The sequence below is a fragment of the Salvelinus alpinus genome, chromosome 31 (genome assembly GCF_045679555.1).
Source record: "Salvelinus alpinus chromosome 31, SLU_Salpinus.1, whole genome shotgun sequence".
Taxonomy (NCBI): domain Eukaryota; kingdom Metazoa; phylum Chordata; class Actinopteri; order Salmoniformes; family Salmonidae; genus Salvelinus; species Salvelinus alpinus.
The window spans coordinates 23,186,530-23,204,393 of record NC_092116.1 but is presented as its reverse complement, the minus strand read 5'-3'; the positions used below and the strand labels follow the sequence as shown (position 1 = coordinate 23,204,393).

At 46.1% G+C, this 17,864-nt stretch overlaps 1 protein-coding gene across 1 annotated transcript; it reads right to left on the bottom strand.

The window, feature by feature from the left end:
* Positions 1–729: 729 nt before the first annotated feature.
* On the bottom strand, positions 730–4,692 carry LOC139561483 (C-type lectin lectoxin-Thr1-like). The gene is made up of 3 exons (XM_071378610.1): positions 3,777–4,692; positions 2,365–2,468; positions 730–2,065 (listed from the first exon to the last, which is right to left on the bottom strand). Exons 1-3 carry the CDS (start codon positions 4,132–4,134, stop codon positions 1,958–1,960), a joined length of 570 nt encoding a protein of 189 aa, XP_071234711.1. The 5' UTR covers positions 4,135–4,692; the 3' UTR covers positions 730–1,957.
* Positions 4,693–17,864: the final 13,172 nt, after the last annotated feature.

The following is a 17,864-nucleotide window of genomic DNA, read 5'->3' as shown; positions in this document are numbered from 1 at the left end:
ACTTAGGTAACCTGCCTAAATTACTACTGACCATAGCACTCACGTCTGTAGCCATGAAGTACTTTGAAAGGCTGGTCATGGCTCACATCAACACCATCACCCCAGAAACCCTAGACCCACTCCAATTTGCATACCGCCCTCTGCAACTGGATCCTGGACTTCCTGACGGGCCGCCCCCAGGTGGTAAGGGTAGGCAACAACACATCCGCCATGCTGATCCTCAACACAAGGGCCCCTCAGGGGTGCGTTCTCAGCCCCCTCCTGTACTCCCTGTTCACTCATGACTGCACGGCCAGGCACGACTCCAACACCATCATTAAATTTGCTGATGACACAAAAGTGGTAGGCCTGATCACCGACAACAACGAGACAGCCTATTGGGAGGAGGTCAGAGACATGGCCGTGTGGTGCCAGGACAACAACCTCTCCCTCAACGTGATCACGACAAAGGAGATGATTGTGGAGCACAGGACAAAGAGGACCGAGGACGCCCCCATTCTCATCGACGGGGCTGCAGTGGAGCAGGCTGAGAGCTTCATGTTCCTTGGTGTCCACATCACCAACAAACTAACGTGGTCCAAGCACACCAAGACAGTCGTGAAGCGGGCACAACAAAATATATTCCCCCTCAGGAGACCGAAAAGATTTGGCATGGGTCTTCAGATCCTCAAAAGGTTCTACAGCTCCACCATCGAGAGCATCCTGACTGGTTGCATCACAGCCTGGTATGGCAACTGCTCGGCCTCCGACCGCAAGGTACTACAAAGGGTAGTGCGAACGGCCCAGTACATCACTGGGGCCAAGCTTCCTGCCATCCAGGACCTCTATACCAGGCGGTGTCTGAGGAAGGCCCTAAAAAATGTCAGAGATTCCAGCCACCCTAGTCATAGACTGTTCTCTCTGCTACCACACGGCAAGCGGTTCCGGAGCGCCAAGTCTAGGTCCAAGACGCTTCTAAACAGCTTCTACCCCACAAGCCATAAGACTCCTGAACATCTAGTCAAATGGCTACCCAGACTATTCGCTTTGCCCCCCTCCACACCACTGCCACTCTCTGTTGTCATTTATGCATAGTCACTTTAATTAACTCTACCTACATGTATGAGGTACCTCAACTAACCGGCACACCCCTGTGTGTGTGTGTGTGTGTTAATATATATATATATTTTACTGGTGCTCTTTAATTCCTTGCTACTTTTCTCTTATTCTTATCCGTATTCTTTGAAACTGCACTGTCGATTAGGGGCTCGTAAGTAAGCATTTCACTGTAAGGTCTACACCTGTTGTAATCGACGCATGTGACTAATAACATTTGATTTGTGTCTTCCTTTCCTGTGGCGGTCCTCATGAGAGCCAAAAGTCTGCAAAGCTGTCATCAAGGCAAAGGGTGGCTACTTTGAAGAATCTGAATAGTAAAATATATTTTGATTTGTTTAACACTTTTTTGGTTACTACATGATTCTATGTGTTATTTCATAGTTTTGATGTCTTCACTATTATTCTACAATGTAGAACATTAAGAAAACCCTTGAATTAGTACGTGTGCAAGTGTGTCCAAACATTTGACTGTTACTGTATAGATTTTTTTTATGTAGTAGTAGGGAAAAACTAAGGGGACTTGACTGACGTGCAAGCCCTTTTTTAATTTTCAAATTGGTTAAAATTAGGTGAAGTTGGGTTACAGTTAGGGTTAAGGGATTAGTTAACGTTAGGGACACGGTTAGGGTTAAGGGATTAGTTAACGTTAGGGACACGGTTAGGGTTAAGGGACTAATTAGTTAACGTTAGGGACACGGTTAGGGTTAAGGGATTAGTTAACGTTAGGGACACGGTAAGGGTTAGTTTTCAGGGTTTTGGTTAGTCGGGATGTCAACGGGATGTTGGTCAGAAAAGTCCCCATAGTCTACAGTAATAGTGTTTACAGTTCCAGCTTCATACTCGGTTCAGTTTCTCCTCCTTACTTCTTCTCCTTTTCTTCCTTGTGGAAGATCTTTCCATCAAGCTGCTTCTTCCAACTCAGTTTGATGTCATCAGAAATCCCCTTCTCAGTCAACTTCTTCCTTATCTGGAACACAAACAGCATTTTGTTTACTGACTAGTCGACCGACTATGCAGCCAGTACTGGCTAACACTCGACTGTATTCCTCATTCATAAAGCCTTTATAACAGCTACATAATACATAGCATCAGTGATATGTAGTCAAAAACATTATATACTACATAAGATGTAGTTGTAATGGTCGTTATAGATGACAGGTAAATGTGTAGTCAATTGTATATATGGCCAGATACTGCAGTAACCCTTTATCACTTGTACTAAAGTGTCTCTAATCTCTCAAAAGAGGAAGAGAATGTGAGATTCACCTGCTGCAAGATGGCTTCCTGTACATCAGGATCAGTCAGGTCCATGTTCTGGTCCTTTGGGGTCAGCTTCACGCTCACCACCTGCTGTGTGTTCTTCACTAAGTCTAACAGAGACAGATGTAGGATCTTAATTTGAGCCAGTTTGCTACAGCAGGAAAATAATCTTGCAGCAACAGGAAATGTGAATTATTATCTGGATTATAATGAATTGACCTTTTGTAGGGGTTGATACATGTTTTGTAAAGTCAAAGGGGAAATTACAGTAGCCATAGATAATGCAGTCTAACCTATCTGCATGATGAAACAATCCGTAGCAAGCTATTGTTTTGATGGTGGACTGATTGTATTATTTGGTTTTATGCAGCACAAACTTTCTATCCAAGCTGCGAGAGAGCGAGAAGACAGCTAAGGTAGACTATAGGCCTACAGGACAGTTGTTTATAAAAAAAAAAAAAGAATAATAGATTGGTTAATTAATTAGTATACTCTTTCATTCAAAATGTATTTAACAATCTGCAATATTTGAATTACCCAATACGTAATTGCCGCCAACCAACATTCTAAATAGCAATATTGCGACACCGTAGAGCTATAGCTTTGTGAAACAAACATTAGTCTTAACTTGAGAAAATTAAATAAAAATAAACATGTATCCATTAAAGGAAAGCTATATAATACCAACCTGGACTCAGGGGTAAACGTAACATAGTAAATGTAAATCTGGGACACTCTAATTAGTGTGATATGTTACGTTTCGTACGGTATGTATTCATTTGTGGATGTCCATCATCCATTCCATATGATATGTTACGAATTACAATTTGTACACTGTTCTGAAATGCAATTCGTACAAAATATTACAAATGAGAAAAATGTATGAAATGTTACGAATTGCAATTTGTTGTGCCTAACTTTAGCTATGTGGCTAACTCTAACATTAGCTTGGTTGCTAACGTTAGCTAGGCTAAGGGTTGAAGTTAGGGTTAGGTTAAAAGGTTAAAGGGTTAGCTAACATGCTAAGTAGTTGCAGAGTAGTATGTCGCTAAATTAAATAAAATGCTATAGTTGTCTGATGAGATTCGAACACTCAATCTTAGTTGCTAGACATTAGTATTATACGCCCACCCATCCACACCAACTACTAGCACCACATAATTTAATAACCAATCGATAGGCAGCCGTGCGGACGTCGCAATTTCAGAACCATGGACAGCGATCAGTAGGCTATACTTTGAGAGTGGCTGACGCATTGGAGTTTTTTTTGGGGGGGGGGTCAGCGAAACAGCGCTATGCCAGTAACACACACACAAGCACACCAACACAGTGTAGAGCCCTGTGGAGAAGTCCATTATCCCATTAATATTTTCAGTGTAGTGTCTATGTGAGGAACATGCCAGTATCATGTAACTCACCACTGTAGCAGCAAAAGGGAAGTTTCGTCTCACATGTGTAGTCTGCCCATTTGCCTGATTTATCGAACATCGACACACAGTTCCCGTAGCGATTATTGGGTGCTCCTGAATGCCAGAATCTGAATAAAGAGTTACTCTGGTCCGACCAGCTCCAGTCTCTGAACAGGCCGATCCACGCCCAGTTTCCCTTCGGTACCATGTTCCCTATCTTCCTGCTCTCAGCCAGGTTCCTCACACTGGCCAAGTCTGTGTAGTGATGTCTGCAGTAGCTCTGCCCTTCATCCCACGTCATGGTTTCATTTGACAAGATGAACCTCTCAGAAATGTTGGTTGTCTTTCCTGCAATTATTGAATGCATTCTTGATATCAAGGTAAATATTTCACAAGAAATCTATACTTGTTTTCAATAATGTTTATATGGTGTCACTGCATATGCATGTTAGAGAATTTGTTAAGTTTTGATCATGTTATTTCCTATTTTTAAAATGTTATGATTGTACAAACATAGAGCTGTAAACACAAAGAGTAACATGTTCTCACCGTTGTAGCAGACCGAGTAGTATTTTATGATGCAATTGTCATCCCACCACGTCCCATACTCTCCTGTCACTACACAGTGCTGATCAGTGTATTTACCATCTGAACTGTCCCAGTTCCTAAACTCAGCCTCTCCCTCGCCATAGTAGTCCATATCTTCTAGAGACCACCTCCAGCTGTTAACACCATTATACAACCCTATCCAGGCTGATCCATTAGAACCACTGTCTACAGTGTTGATCAGTCTGTTCATATCCTCCATGTTGTCTATGGTGGTCAGGTCAGTGTACTTATCTCTGCAGTAGGCTTGTGCTTCAGTCCAGTTCTTGCCCATGTTCACAAAGTGATACTTGTGAGCAAGGCATGAGGAGAGAGTGTAGAGCCCTGTGGAGAAGTCCATTATCTCATTAATATTTTCAGTGTAGTGTCTATGTGAGGAACATTATCTACATGTTGGTTCACCCAGTGAGGAGAATTAAATCTGCAGTAGCAGTGGTTTAACAGTTAGCCTTGGGAGTGACCCGGGTTGTCCATTCTCACACTTTTTTAACGTTGCGCAAAGGTCTGTGCATGGCTCTGTCCCTGATGCGAATTTGATAAATACTCGAAGACTACGCCTCGCATCTTGGAACTCACTTGACTGTCTTACAATGTTCAAAGAAAATGAAGCTTGAAATTGTGCTTTCTGCCATGGTTTGCTCTCCATGCAGTGTGACACAAGCATAAAAAGCTGGTAACTTTTCGACCAGCGTACCTGTACATATAAATGTTCTTAGCAAACAAATTATGATTTTCTCTAACCACTGTAGCCTATAGATATCCATTCCAGCTCAATATGTGAAAATACGGAATATGGAAAATTCTGCCAGATAAATGTTGTCAACTTAAAATCTAAAATATAGATTTAAAAACAAAACCATAATAAAGACACTGACCAGAGAGAAACAGGACCAACACCTTCTTGTCCATGACTTAATAAGACAGACCTCTTGTACCTACAGACCAAATGTGAATACATTTAGACAAGATTGTTGTCATCCTCATCACCCATAAAATATGATACATTTAATGAATTATGTTGGTATCACTTTTGACAAGAAAACCAGCTAGCTTTCCTCTGTATTGGTGAAATGTCTTTACCTGATGTAGTACTGTGGAGTCTCTCTGTTCATCTGAACCTCTCTCTGGAGGCAGCACTGTCTATAATCCCTGACAGAATAAAGGGGCTGACAGTACACCTATTCATCTCTTTGTTTATTATATTTTATAGTGTTTAAAGAACACGTCACTGTTCTATGTACCACCAGTTTACCACAGAGATAGTCAAATGAGTAGTGAATAGGACAGACCTCTTGTACCTACAGACCAAAGGTGAATACATTTAGACATGATACTAGAATTGTCATTGTAGTCATCCTCATCATTATCACTAGTGGTGAGCACCAATATCGAGAATTCGATTTGATATGGTTTGACATCGATATGAGAAAGGCATATTGTGATATCGGTTTATCCTTGCTGTTAAGCTACACTATTATGTGAAATAGCATACATGACTGTTCCCGCTGGCACAGAACCCTCTCACAGTGACTCCACTTATCATAGTTAACTGCCTGCTGATGGGCCATCAACTGGCTTACCATTGGATTCTAACTGGTTGGGAAGGTCAGAACATTCACACCTGGTCCAGCAGGCAATCAGCAAGCAGTTGTCTGGATTTCACAAAGCCGTGAAAGTGAAGTCCACACAGTTGCAATGTAATTCATTCAAACCTATACATATCAGTTTGAAAAACATACAACTGACAAGGATATTCCATACCAGTGCCCATCACTAATCGTCATCACCAGCAACAGAAGCATCACTACCACCAGTTGAATCATCACCAGCAACAGAAGCATCACTACCAGCAGTTGAAGCATCACCAGCAACAGAAGCATCACTACCAGCAGTTGAAGCATCACCAGCAACAGAATCATCACCACCAGTAGTAGAATCATCATCATCACCACCAACAGTGGAATCATCACCACCACCATCAGCAGTAGAATCATCACCACCACCATCAGCAGTAGAATCATCACCACCACCATCAGCAGTAGAATCATCACCACCACCACCAACAGTGGAATCATCATCATCACCACCAGCAGTAGAATCATCACCACCAGCAGTAGAATCATCACCACCACCACCAGCAGTAGAATCATCACCACCAGCAGTAGAATCATCACCACCACCACCAGCAGTAGAATCATCACCACCAGCAGTAGAATCATCACCACCAGCAGTAGAATCATCACCACCAGCAGTAGAATCATCACCACCAGCAGTGGAATCATCACCACCACCACCAGCAGTAGAACCATCACCACCAGCAGTAGAATCATCACCCACCACCACCAACAGTAAAATCATCACCATCACCACCAACAGTAGAATCATCAACATCACCACCAGCAGTAGAATCATCACCACCAGCAGTTCTATGTATCTTATTTTCCTGAACCAGCAAATCTTACCTGTGTACAAAGAGGACAGACAATTCTTGTAGTTGGGACTTGTGTTCTTATTGTTTTCCTGTGTTGTAGTCTCTTCCTCTCTTCTCTCAACACCTCATCTCTCTCTTCTCCCAACACCTAATCTCTCTCATCTCTCTTCTCTCTTCTCCCAACACCTCATCTCTCTCTTCTCCCAACACCTCATCTCTCTTCTCTCTTCTCCCAACACCTCATCTCTCTCTTCTCCCAACACCTCATCTCTCTTTTCTCCCAACACATCATCTCTCTTCTCTCTTCTCCCAACACCTCATCTCTCTCTTCTCCCAACACCTCATCTCTCTCTTCTCCCAACACCTCATCTCTCTCTTCTCTCTTCTCCCAACACCTCATCTCTCTCTTCTCTCTTCTCCCAACACCTCATCTCTCTCTTCTCCCAACACCTCATCTCTCTCTTCTCCCAACACCTCATCTCTCTCTTCTCCCAACACCTCATCTCTCTCTTCTCCCAACACCTCATCTCTCTCTTCTCCCAACACCTCATCTCTCTCTTCTCCCAACACCTCACCTCTCTCTTCTCCCAACACCTCACCTCTCTCTTCTCCCAACACCTCATCTCTCTCTTCTCCCAACACCTCACCTCTCTCTTCTCCCAACACCTCACCTCTCTCTTCTCCCAACACCTCACCTCTCTCTTCTCCCAACACCTCATCTCTCTCTTCTCCCAACACCTCATCTCTCTCTTCTCCTCTTGAACCCCAGTTCTGTTTATTATGTTCATGCTATCCATGCAAAACTGTCTGTCACAAATAGTTCACAGTGCCATTGTCTACACCCCATCTCTTACCTGTATCATTTGCATATGACGATGTTTCATACAGGCCCATGAAAATCATTGTTCTAGGTAAAAGAAAATCTACAGTAGTGTTGTTCTATTGTAAGAGATCAAAACATGACTTTAGGTATTTCTCTTATAAAATACTCTGACATTTTAACTCTATGTAGTTATACAAAATTCATATGTTTACTCTCCATGTTTACTGAAAAGTAAGGTCAACCATAGAGATCCTATCATTCAATGAATTCTATGGGGTCAAGTCTATTGAAATGAAGGGGTTCAGAAGGAATTAGAGTATTAACACAGAGCAAGGATGGACAGTGACCAGAAATCATCCCAGGCATTTCTAATACACTAGTCCATTTTTTGTCCTTGAGGCCCCCACACCGGTCCATTTTCCAACATTATTAGCCATAATAATGATCATTCTGCGCAAAACCCCCCAATTTAAACAGGCCCATCTGGCATTGATCCGAACTATGCCTTGACCAGTCTGTTTCTGACACAGAGCATAAAAACTCATCACAAAAGCTGTATTGTGCAAGGTTGGAAAGACGGCCTGATTTAAAGGAGAGAGTTCACCTATAGAACACAGTTTACCAGTCATAATATAATTGATGCCATTTAGTAGATGCTTTTATCCATACTTCTGGCCCTTCTTTGGACACTGTGTTAACAAACCTCCAGACGAACTTCAATGCCATACAACACTCCTTCCGTGGCCTCCAACTGCTCTTAAATGCAAGTAAAACTGAATGCATGCTCTTCAACCGATCGCTGCCCGCACCCGCCCACCCGACTGGCATTACTACTCTGGATGGTTCTGACTTAGAATATGTGGAGAACTAGAAATACCTAGGTGTCTGGTTAGACTGTAAACTCTCCTTCCAGACTCACATCAAACATCTCCATCTCTGTCCTACCTGGTTAAATAAAGGTGAAATAAAAATACATTTTAAAAAAGCGACTTATATTATAGTAAGTGCATAGATTTTATTTTCAGTATAAAATCAACTAAAATCTAACCAATAGTGCAAAAAATGTATTAGGTGAACAATAGGTAAGTAAAGAAATAAAACAACAGTAAAAAGACAGGCTATATACAGACACCGGTTAGTCAGGCTGATTTGAGGTAGTATGTACATGTAGATATGGTTAAAGTGACTATGCATAGATGATGAACAGAGAGTAGCAGTAGCGTAAAAGAGGGGTTGGTGGGGGGGGGCACACAATGCAAATAGTCCGGGTAGCCATTTGATAACCTGTTCAGGAGTCTTATGGCTTGGGGGTAAAAACTGTTTAGAAGCCTTTTTGTCCTAGACTTGGCACTCTGGTACCACTTGCCATGCGGTAATAGAGAGAACAGTCTATGACTGTGCTTCTACACCTTGATTTGATGACTGGGGTGGCTGGGGTCTTTGAAAATTTGTAGGGCCTTCCTCTGACACCGCCTGGTGTAGAGGTCCTGGATGGCAGGCAGCTTAGCCCCAGTGATGTACTGGGCCGTACGCACTCCCATCTGTAGTGCCTTGCGGTCAGAGGCCGAGCAATTGCCGTACCAGGCAGTGATGCAACCAGTCAGGATGCTCTCGATGGTGCAGCTGTAGAACCTTTAGATCTGAACCTAGGGGAAACGTCACCCCGGACCTACACAGAAAAAGGGTGAGCTTATTCTGCACAACTAAACCGAGTAACAGATAAAAGGTCTAGTTTGCCGTCGTAGTCGAGAACTGTAGAACCTGGTGACATTGAGCCTGTTGACAGACAGTATTATGGAACTGTTAAATTAGCCTCTGATGCAATTGGCTGTTGAAATATTTGACTACGGTCAGCTCATTTGTTGACTGTGTTTGCAATGTTTTACATAGGCCTAAAAGACACTCTGGGGTGAAGTTTCCCCCAGGTACAATAAAGATCTTGCATCAGCTTCCTCGCCCTCAATCCCGACCTTAACCATTACTCAAGATCAGTGTCTAGGGTAAACTCCAACTTCAACTAATTTTATGGGTTAAGTTTAGGCAAGAAGTTTAAGGTCAGGGTTAGGTTAAGTTTAGAGTTTGGGTTGGATTAGACTGGAAACCTTAATCGTAAGCCGCAATTTACATCCTGCCTTTTAAAATATTTTACCCCTTTCCTCCCCAATTGGTAATTACAGTCTTGTCCCATCGCTGGAACTCCTGTACGGACTTGGGAGAGGCGAAGGTCGAGAGCCATGCGTCCTCCAAAACACGACCCTGCCAAGCCGCACTGGAAGCCAGCTGCACCAATATGTTGGAGGAAACACCGTACAACTGGCAACCATGTCAGCGTCCATGCGCCTCGCTCGCCACAGGAGTCCCTAGAGCGCGATGGGACAAGAACATCCCGGCCGGCCAAACCCTCCCCTATCCCGGACGACGCTGGGCCAATTGTACACCGTCTCATGGATCTCCCAGTCGCTGCCTGCTGTGAAACAGCCCGGGATCGAACCGGATCTGTAGTGACGCCTCATGCACTGCGATGCAATGCCTTAGACCGCCGCGCCACTCGTCCTTTTACAGCAAACAAAAACACTAACAGTCGCATACTCATTTGACTGGCTCTGTTGTTGACTACGGTCGAGGTCAAGTTCATGTTTTTACTGACATGGCAGTCAAGGTCACTAAAATACATGGATGTTAAACTACATACACAATAAAACATTTAAATGTAAATCACATGTGCAATTCATGACAATGTGTACATTTAAAATTGTGTGATTTTCCACATATGAATTAATGGAACTTCTTGTTTCCCTTTCTAACCAAGGATATTACTTGACTTGGTCAACTCATTTGTTGGTGTTCGTGCTCCGGACCTGGTACCCTGTGTGTTTGGGTTGGTCCACATTTTTTCCGTGCCCTGTGTTGTGGGCATTGTTTTTCGGTGCGTTATTAAAGTGCACTTCTTCCTGTGGAACTTATGCTCTCTGCGCCTGATTCTGCCTCACGCACCTAGTCTCTCGTGACAGAATCCCGCACCAAACAATATGGAATCAGCAGGAGCAGCCGCACATCCTCTCCTGTCGATGGAGGAAAGGGTCCTCCACCACACCAGCATTCTCCACCGTATAAGATCGGCGATGGATCTGATGATGGAGAGGATGGACCGATGGGAGAGGAGTGGCCTTCCCACCTCATCTCCAGCACCCCCTCCACCAGCACCTCCTACCCCTGCTACAACATCCGGCTCCGGGGCTCTGCGGCTGGCGCTCCCTAGGGAGTATGATGGGACGGCGGCTGGGTGTCAGGGGTTCCTCCTCCAACTAGAACTATACCTGGCGACCGTCCGTCCTACTCCCTCAGGGGAGGAGAGCGTGAGCGTCCTCGTCTCCTGTCTGACGGGACGAGCCCTGGAGTGGGCAAATGCAGTGTGGAATGGCCCAGACTCGGCGAGGGATCACTACCCCGAGTGAACGGCTGTTCCACCTGCGACAGGAAACGAGGAGCGCGCAGGACTTTGCCCTGGAGTTCAGGACCTTGGCCGCAGGAGCAGGGTGGAACGACATGGCTTTGATAGACCATTTCCGATGTAGCCTCAGGGAGGACGTCCGCAGGGAGCTAGCGTGTCGGGACACCACCCTCACGTTGGATGAACTTATAGACATGTCCATTCGTCTTGACAACCTGCTGGCTGCCAGCGGGCGTCCTGCTCCCATCCCCATGGAGTTAGGGGGGGGCTGCATCGAGGGGGACCGGAGGAGGAGTTTCCTCCTGCACCAGTTGTGGTCGGCGAGGACACACGGCCGACCGGTGCTGGAGGAACTCGTCTGGGAGTCTGGAGGGCAGGCGGAGCACTACTCGGTCACCCCAGGTGAGTCAGCACCAGACTCACCCAGAGCTTCCTGTCGGTCATATGTTTTTGTTAACCTCTTTTCCTGGGTTTTCTCCCTCTCTACAGCATAAGGCGCTAATTGATTCAGACGCAGCTGGGAACTTCATGGATCGTGGGCTCGCGTTTAGGCTAGGGATTCCCCTGATGTCGTTAGACCTACCTTTCCCCGTGCACTCCTTAGATAGCCGACCATTAGGGTCAGGAGTGGTCAGGGAGGCCACGGTGCCACTGGACATGGTAACGCAGGGGGGTCATAGGGAGCGGATTAGTCTGTTCCTTATCGACTCACCTGCGTTTCCAGTGGTGTTGGGAATTCCCTGGTTAGCTCAGCACAACCCAGTGATTTCCTGGCGACAGGGGGCTCTTAGAGGGTGGTCAGAGGAGTGTTCAGGCAGGTGTATAGGAGTTGCCGTTGGTGCGACTACGGTGGAGAGTCCAGACCAGGTTTCCCTCTGAATATGCCGATTTGGCTATTGCCTTCAGTAAAAAGAAGGCGACCCAATTACCACCCCATCGTCGAGGGGACTGCGCGATAGACCTCCTGGAGAACGCTGCACTTCCTAGGAGTCACGTGTATCCATTGTCCCAGGAGGAGACAGTAGCTATGGAGACATATGTTGCTGAATCGCTGGGACAGGGGTACATTCGGCCCTCCGCATCACCCGTCTCCTCAAGCTTCTTTTTTGTGAAGAAGGAGGGAGGTCTGCGTCCGTGCATTGATTATCGAGGTCTAAATTCTATCACAGTGGGGTTTAGTTACCCACTACCTCTCATCGCTACGGCGGTGGAATCATTTCACGAGGCGCGCTTCTTCACAAAACTGGACCTGAGGAGTGCGTATAATCTGGTGCGTATCCGGGGAGGAGATGAGTGGAAAACCGCATTTAGTACTACATCTGGCCATTATGAGTACAGTGTCATGCCATATGGGTTGAAGAATGCTCCAGCCGTCTTCCAATCCTTCATAGACGAGATTCTCCGAGACCTGCTCGGGGATGGAGTGGTAGTGTACATCGATGACATCTTGATCTATACTGCCACACGCGCGGCGCATGTGTCTCTGGTGCGTAAGGTACTTGGGCGACTGCTGGAGCTTGACCTGTATTGCAAGGCCGAGAAATGTGAGTTCTTCAAACAGGCCGTTTCCTTCCTGGGTTATCGTATTTCCACCTCCGGGGTGGTGATGGAGTGTGACAGCCGTGCGTAATTGGCCGACTCAGACCACGGTGAAAGAGGTGCAGCGGTTTTTAGGGTTTGCCAATTACTACCGGAGGTTTATCCGGGGTTTTGGTCAGGTGGCTGCTCCCATTACTTCACTGCAGAAGGCGAGGACCGGTGAGCTTGCGTTGGTCAGCAGAGCCGGGCAGAGCTTTCAGTCGTCTGAAGGAGCTGTTCACCAATGCGCCAGTGTTGGCGCATCCGGACCCCTCTTTAGCGTTCATAGTGGAGGTGGACACGTCCGAGGCTGGGGTCGGGGCCGTGCTGTCCCAGCGTGCCACCAAAGCTCCGCCCTTGTGCCTTTTTTCGAGGAAGCTCGGTCCGGCGGAGCGAAACTATGACGTGGGGGACCGGGAGTTGTTAGCTGTAGTCAAGGCTCTGAAGGTGTGGAGACATTGGCTTGAGGGGGCTAAGCACCCTTTTCTCATCTGGACTGACCATCGTAATCTCGAGTATATCCGGGCAGCGAGGAGGCTAAATCCGCGTCAGGTTAGATGGGCCATGTTTTTTACCCGGTTTCGTTTCACCATCTCGTACCGGCCAGGCTCCCAAAACACCAAAGCCGACACGCTGTCCCGCCTCTATGATACCGAGGAGCGGTCCGTTGAGCCACCCCCCATCATTTCACCTTCATGTCTCATGGCACCGGTAGTATGGGAGGTGGACGCGGAGATAGAGAGGGCATCACGGTTAGAGCCGGCCCCCCCTCAGTGTCCTGCAGGAGCTCAGTACATGCCGAGGGGGGTCCGTGACAAACTAATCTGTTGGGCTCATACTCTACCCTCCTCGGGTCATCCTGGCATCGAGAGGACAGTGCGGAGTCTTAGGGGGAGATACTGGTGGCCCACGTTGGCTAAGGACGTGAGATTTTATGTCTCCTCCTGCTCGGTGTGCGCTCAGAGCAAGGCTCCTCGACACTTGCCTAGAGGGAAGTTACAGCCCCTCCCTGTTCCACAACGGCCGTGGACACACTTATCGGTGGACTTTCTTACCGACCTTCCCCCGTCCCAGGGAAGTACTACGATCCGGTCAGCCGGTCCTGGCCCCATGGCATTAGAGCCAGACCGAGGCTCCTGCGGTAGAGGAATGGGTACAGCGCTCAAAGGACACCTGGAAAGCCATCCAGGAGTCGCTGAGACTGGCGGGTGGATGGCAGAAGAGGAGCGCTGACCAGCACCGCAGTGATGCCCCCGTGTTCGCACCGGGGGACTGGGTCTGGCTCTCGACCCGAAACCTGCTCCTCCGCCTGCCCTGCCGGAAGCTGGGGCCGCAGTGTGTGGGGCCATTTAAAGTCCTGAGGAGAATAAACGAGGTGTGTTACAGGTTACAACTTCCTAGGCATTATCGTATTAACCCCTCGTTTCATGTGTCTCTCCTCAGGCCGGTGGTGGCTGGTCCCCTTCAGGAAGGTGAGGTGCCTGAGGTCCCCGGCGTACACAGTACGTGGCATTCTGGACTCAAGACGCCGGGTGAGGGGCCTACAGTACCTCGTGGACTGGGAGGGGTACGGTCCGGAGGAGAGGTGCTGGGTACCGGTGGGGGACATTTTGGATCCTTCCCTCCTGAGAGACTTCCACCGCCTCCACCCGGATCGCCCGGCGCCTCGCCCTCCGGGTCGCCCTCGAGGAAGGTGGCGGCGCGCTGCGGGAGCCGCGTGTCAGGGGGGGGGTACTGTCACAACTTCCGCCGAAGTTGGCTCTCCTGCCTGTTCGGGCGGTGCTCGGCGGTCGTCGTCACCGGTCTACTAGCCGCCATCGATATACACATGGTTAGCAGATGTTAAAGCGAGTGTAGCAAAATGCTTGTGCTTCTAGTTCCGACCATGCAGTAATATCTAATCTTACAATTTCACAACAACTACCTTATACACACAAGTGTAAAGGAATGAATAAGAATATGTACATAAAAATATATGAATGAGTGATGGCCGAACGGCATAGGCAAGATGCAGTAGATGGTATAGAGTACAGTATATACATATGAGACGAGTAATGTAGGGTATGTAAACATTATATAAAGGCATTGTTTAAAGTCGCTAGTGATACATTTATTACATACATTTTTCATTATTAAAGTGGCTAGAGATGAGTCAGTATGTTGGCAGTAGCCTCTCAATGTTAGTGATGGATGTTTAACAGTCTGGCCTTGAGACAGAAGCTGTTTTTCAGAAGGCCATGAACAGTCAAAAAATGCAAAAGGCTAACACTACTCCTTTCACTATCTCTGTTGTAAACTGGTGGTACATAGAACAGTGACGTGTTCTTTAAACACTATAAAATGTGATAAACAAAGAGATGAATAGGTGTACTGTCAGCCCCTTTATTCTGACAGGGATTATAGACAGTGCTGCCTCCAGAGAGAGATTCAGATGAACAGAGAGACTCCACAGTACTACATCAGGTAAAGACATTTCACCAATACAGAGGAAAGCTAGTTGGTTTTCTTGTCAAATGTGATAACAACATAATTCATAAAATGTATCATATTTTAAGGGTGATGAGGATGACAACAATCCTGTCTAAATGTATTCACCTTTGGTCTGTAGGTACAAGAGGTCTGTCTTATTAAGTCATGGACAAGATGGCGCTGGCCCTGTTTCTCTCTGGTCAGTGTCTTTATTTTGGTTTTGTTTTTAAATCCATATTTTAGATTTTAAGTTGACAACATTTATCTGGCAGAATTTTCCATTTACAAGTATTTTCACATATTGAGCTGGAATGGATATCTATAGGCTACAGTAGTTAGAAAATATCATCATTGGTTTGCTAAGAACATTTATATGTACAGGTACGCTGGTCGAAAAGTTAACAGCTTTTTATGCTTGCGCCACACTGCATGGAGAGCAAACCATGGCAGAAAGCACAATTGCAAGCCTGTTTATTCTTCTAACATTGCAAGTTAGTCAAGTTTGATACCAAAGTCTCAAGATGTGACGTAGAATGTATTTATTAAATTTATTGAATTTGCATCAGGGATTTGGGGGCGATAGAAAAACAGCCCACTCCTCTCGTAAAGGTAGTTATTGAACCAGTGCTTCCAACATGTAGATAATGTTCCTCACATAGACACTACAGTGAAAATATGAATGACATAATGGACTTCTCCACAGGGCTCTACACTCTCTCCTCATGCCTTGCTCACGAGTATCACTTTGTGAACATGAATAAGACCTGGACTGAAGCACAAGCCTACTGCAGAGAGAAGTACACTGACCTGGCCACCATAGACAACATGGAGGATATGAACAGACTGATCAACACTGTAGACAGTGGTTATAATGGATCAGCCTGGATAGGGCTGCAGAAGGGAGAGTGGCAGTGGTCTCTGGCAGACAGAGATTACAGTCAGGGATATGTCAACTGGGAAGAGAACGAACCCAATAATGCCAGAGGGAAGGAGGACTGTGTATTCATGAGACGCAGTGGTCAATGGAATGATGCCCCGTGTAACGTTCAGCATTTCTTCATCTGCTATGGCAGTAAGTAACCCTATTAGGAACACCTGCTCTTTCCATGACAGACTGACCAGGTGAATCCAGGTGAAAGCTATGATCCCTTATTGATGTCAATTATTAAATCCACTTCAATCGTTGTAGCTAAAGGGGAGGAGAGAGGTTAAAGAAGGATGTTTAAGCCTTGAGACAGTTGAGGCATGGGTTGTGTATGTGTGCCATTCAGAGGGTGAACGGGCAAGACGAAAGATTTAAGTGCCTTTGAATGGGGTATGGTAGTCGGTGCCAGGTGTCAAGAACTGTAACGCTGCTGGGTTATTATTGCTCAACCGTTTCCCATGTGTATCAAGAATGGTCCACCGCCCAAAGGACATCCAGCCAACTTGACACAACTGTGGGATGCATTGGAGTCAACATGGGCCAGAATCTCTGTTGAATGCTTTCGACACCTAAATCAATGTATAATAAATGTACGGTATATAAAAATATTCAGCAAATATCTGTTGATCAGGGAAATATGATACTGTAGTAGTTAAATCAGAATAACACACAATCTGACTTAATGTCATACTTACATTACAGTGACAAATTCCAAGGAGTCTTTCCATTTCATTAAGGAGACTAAAACGTGGGGCGAGGCGCAGAGTTACTGCAGAGAGTACTACACAGACCTGGCCAGTGTGAGGAACCAGACTCAGAACCATGAGGTAGTGACAGTGGCTGCTGGTAATGAAGGGTGGATCGGCCTGTTCAGAGACTCCTGGAAGTGGTCGGACGGAAGTAACTCCTCATTCACATACTGGATAAAGGAAAAGCCCAACAATTTCGAAGGAAATCAGGACTGTGCCTCGACAAGGTTGAATAACTTGGGAAGATGGGATGATATGCAGTGTTTCATAAACAGTCCGTTCTTTTGCTACGGTGGTGAGTTATGCTCCTTTTTTATCACATTTATCCTCAGTACACAAACATCGCTGAGAAGGATCTGTGTCTGTGTCTCTGTCCATGTGTGGTCCTAGGGCTCAGATCCTCTGGGAGATGAGGGAGATGGAGAGAAGGAGAGAGGAAATTAGTGGGAGCATACTTAAATTCATCCAGGACACCAGCTAAAACAGGAAAATTTCACCAGATAGGACAGGCTTTATAAGAGAAAGCCCTGCCTTCTGCTCTTTGCTTTGAAATTCTAGGGACAATGAGGAGGCCTGCGTCTTGCATAGGTATGTACGGCTGTCTCTTTGTCTCCGTCTGTCTCTGTTAGCTCCAGTGAAGACACAGCAGGTGGTGAGAGTGAAGCTGACCCCAAGGGACCAGGACATGGACCTGACTGATCCTGCTGTTCAGGAGGCCATCTTGCAGCAGGTGAATCTCACATTCTCTTCCTCTTTTGAGAGATTAGAGCCACATTAGTGCAATTGATAAAGGGTTACTGCAGTATCTGGCCATAATATATACCATTGACTACAGATGTAGTACCTGTCATCTATAATGACCAAATCAAATCAAATGTATTTATATAGTCCTTCTTACATCAGCTGATATCTCAAAGTGCTGTACAGAAACCCAGACTAAAACCCCAAACAGCAAGCAATGCAGGTGTAGAAGCACGGTGCTAGGAAAAACTCCCTAGGAAGAAACCTAGAGAGGAACCAGGCTATGAGGGGTGGCCAGTCCTCTTCTGGCTGTGCCGGGTGGAG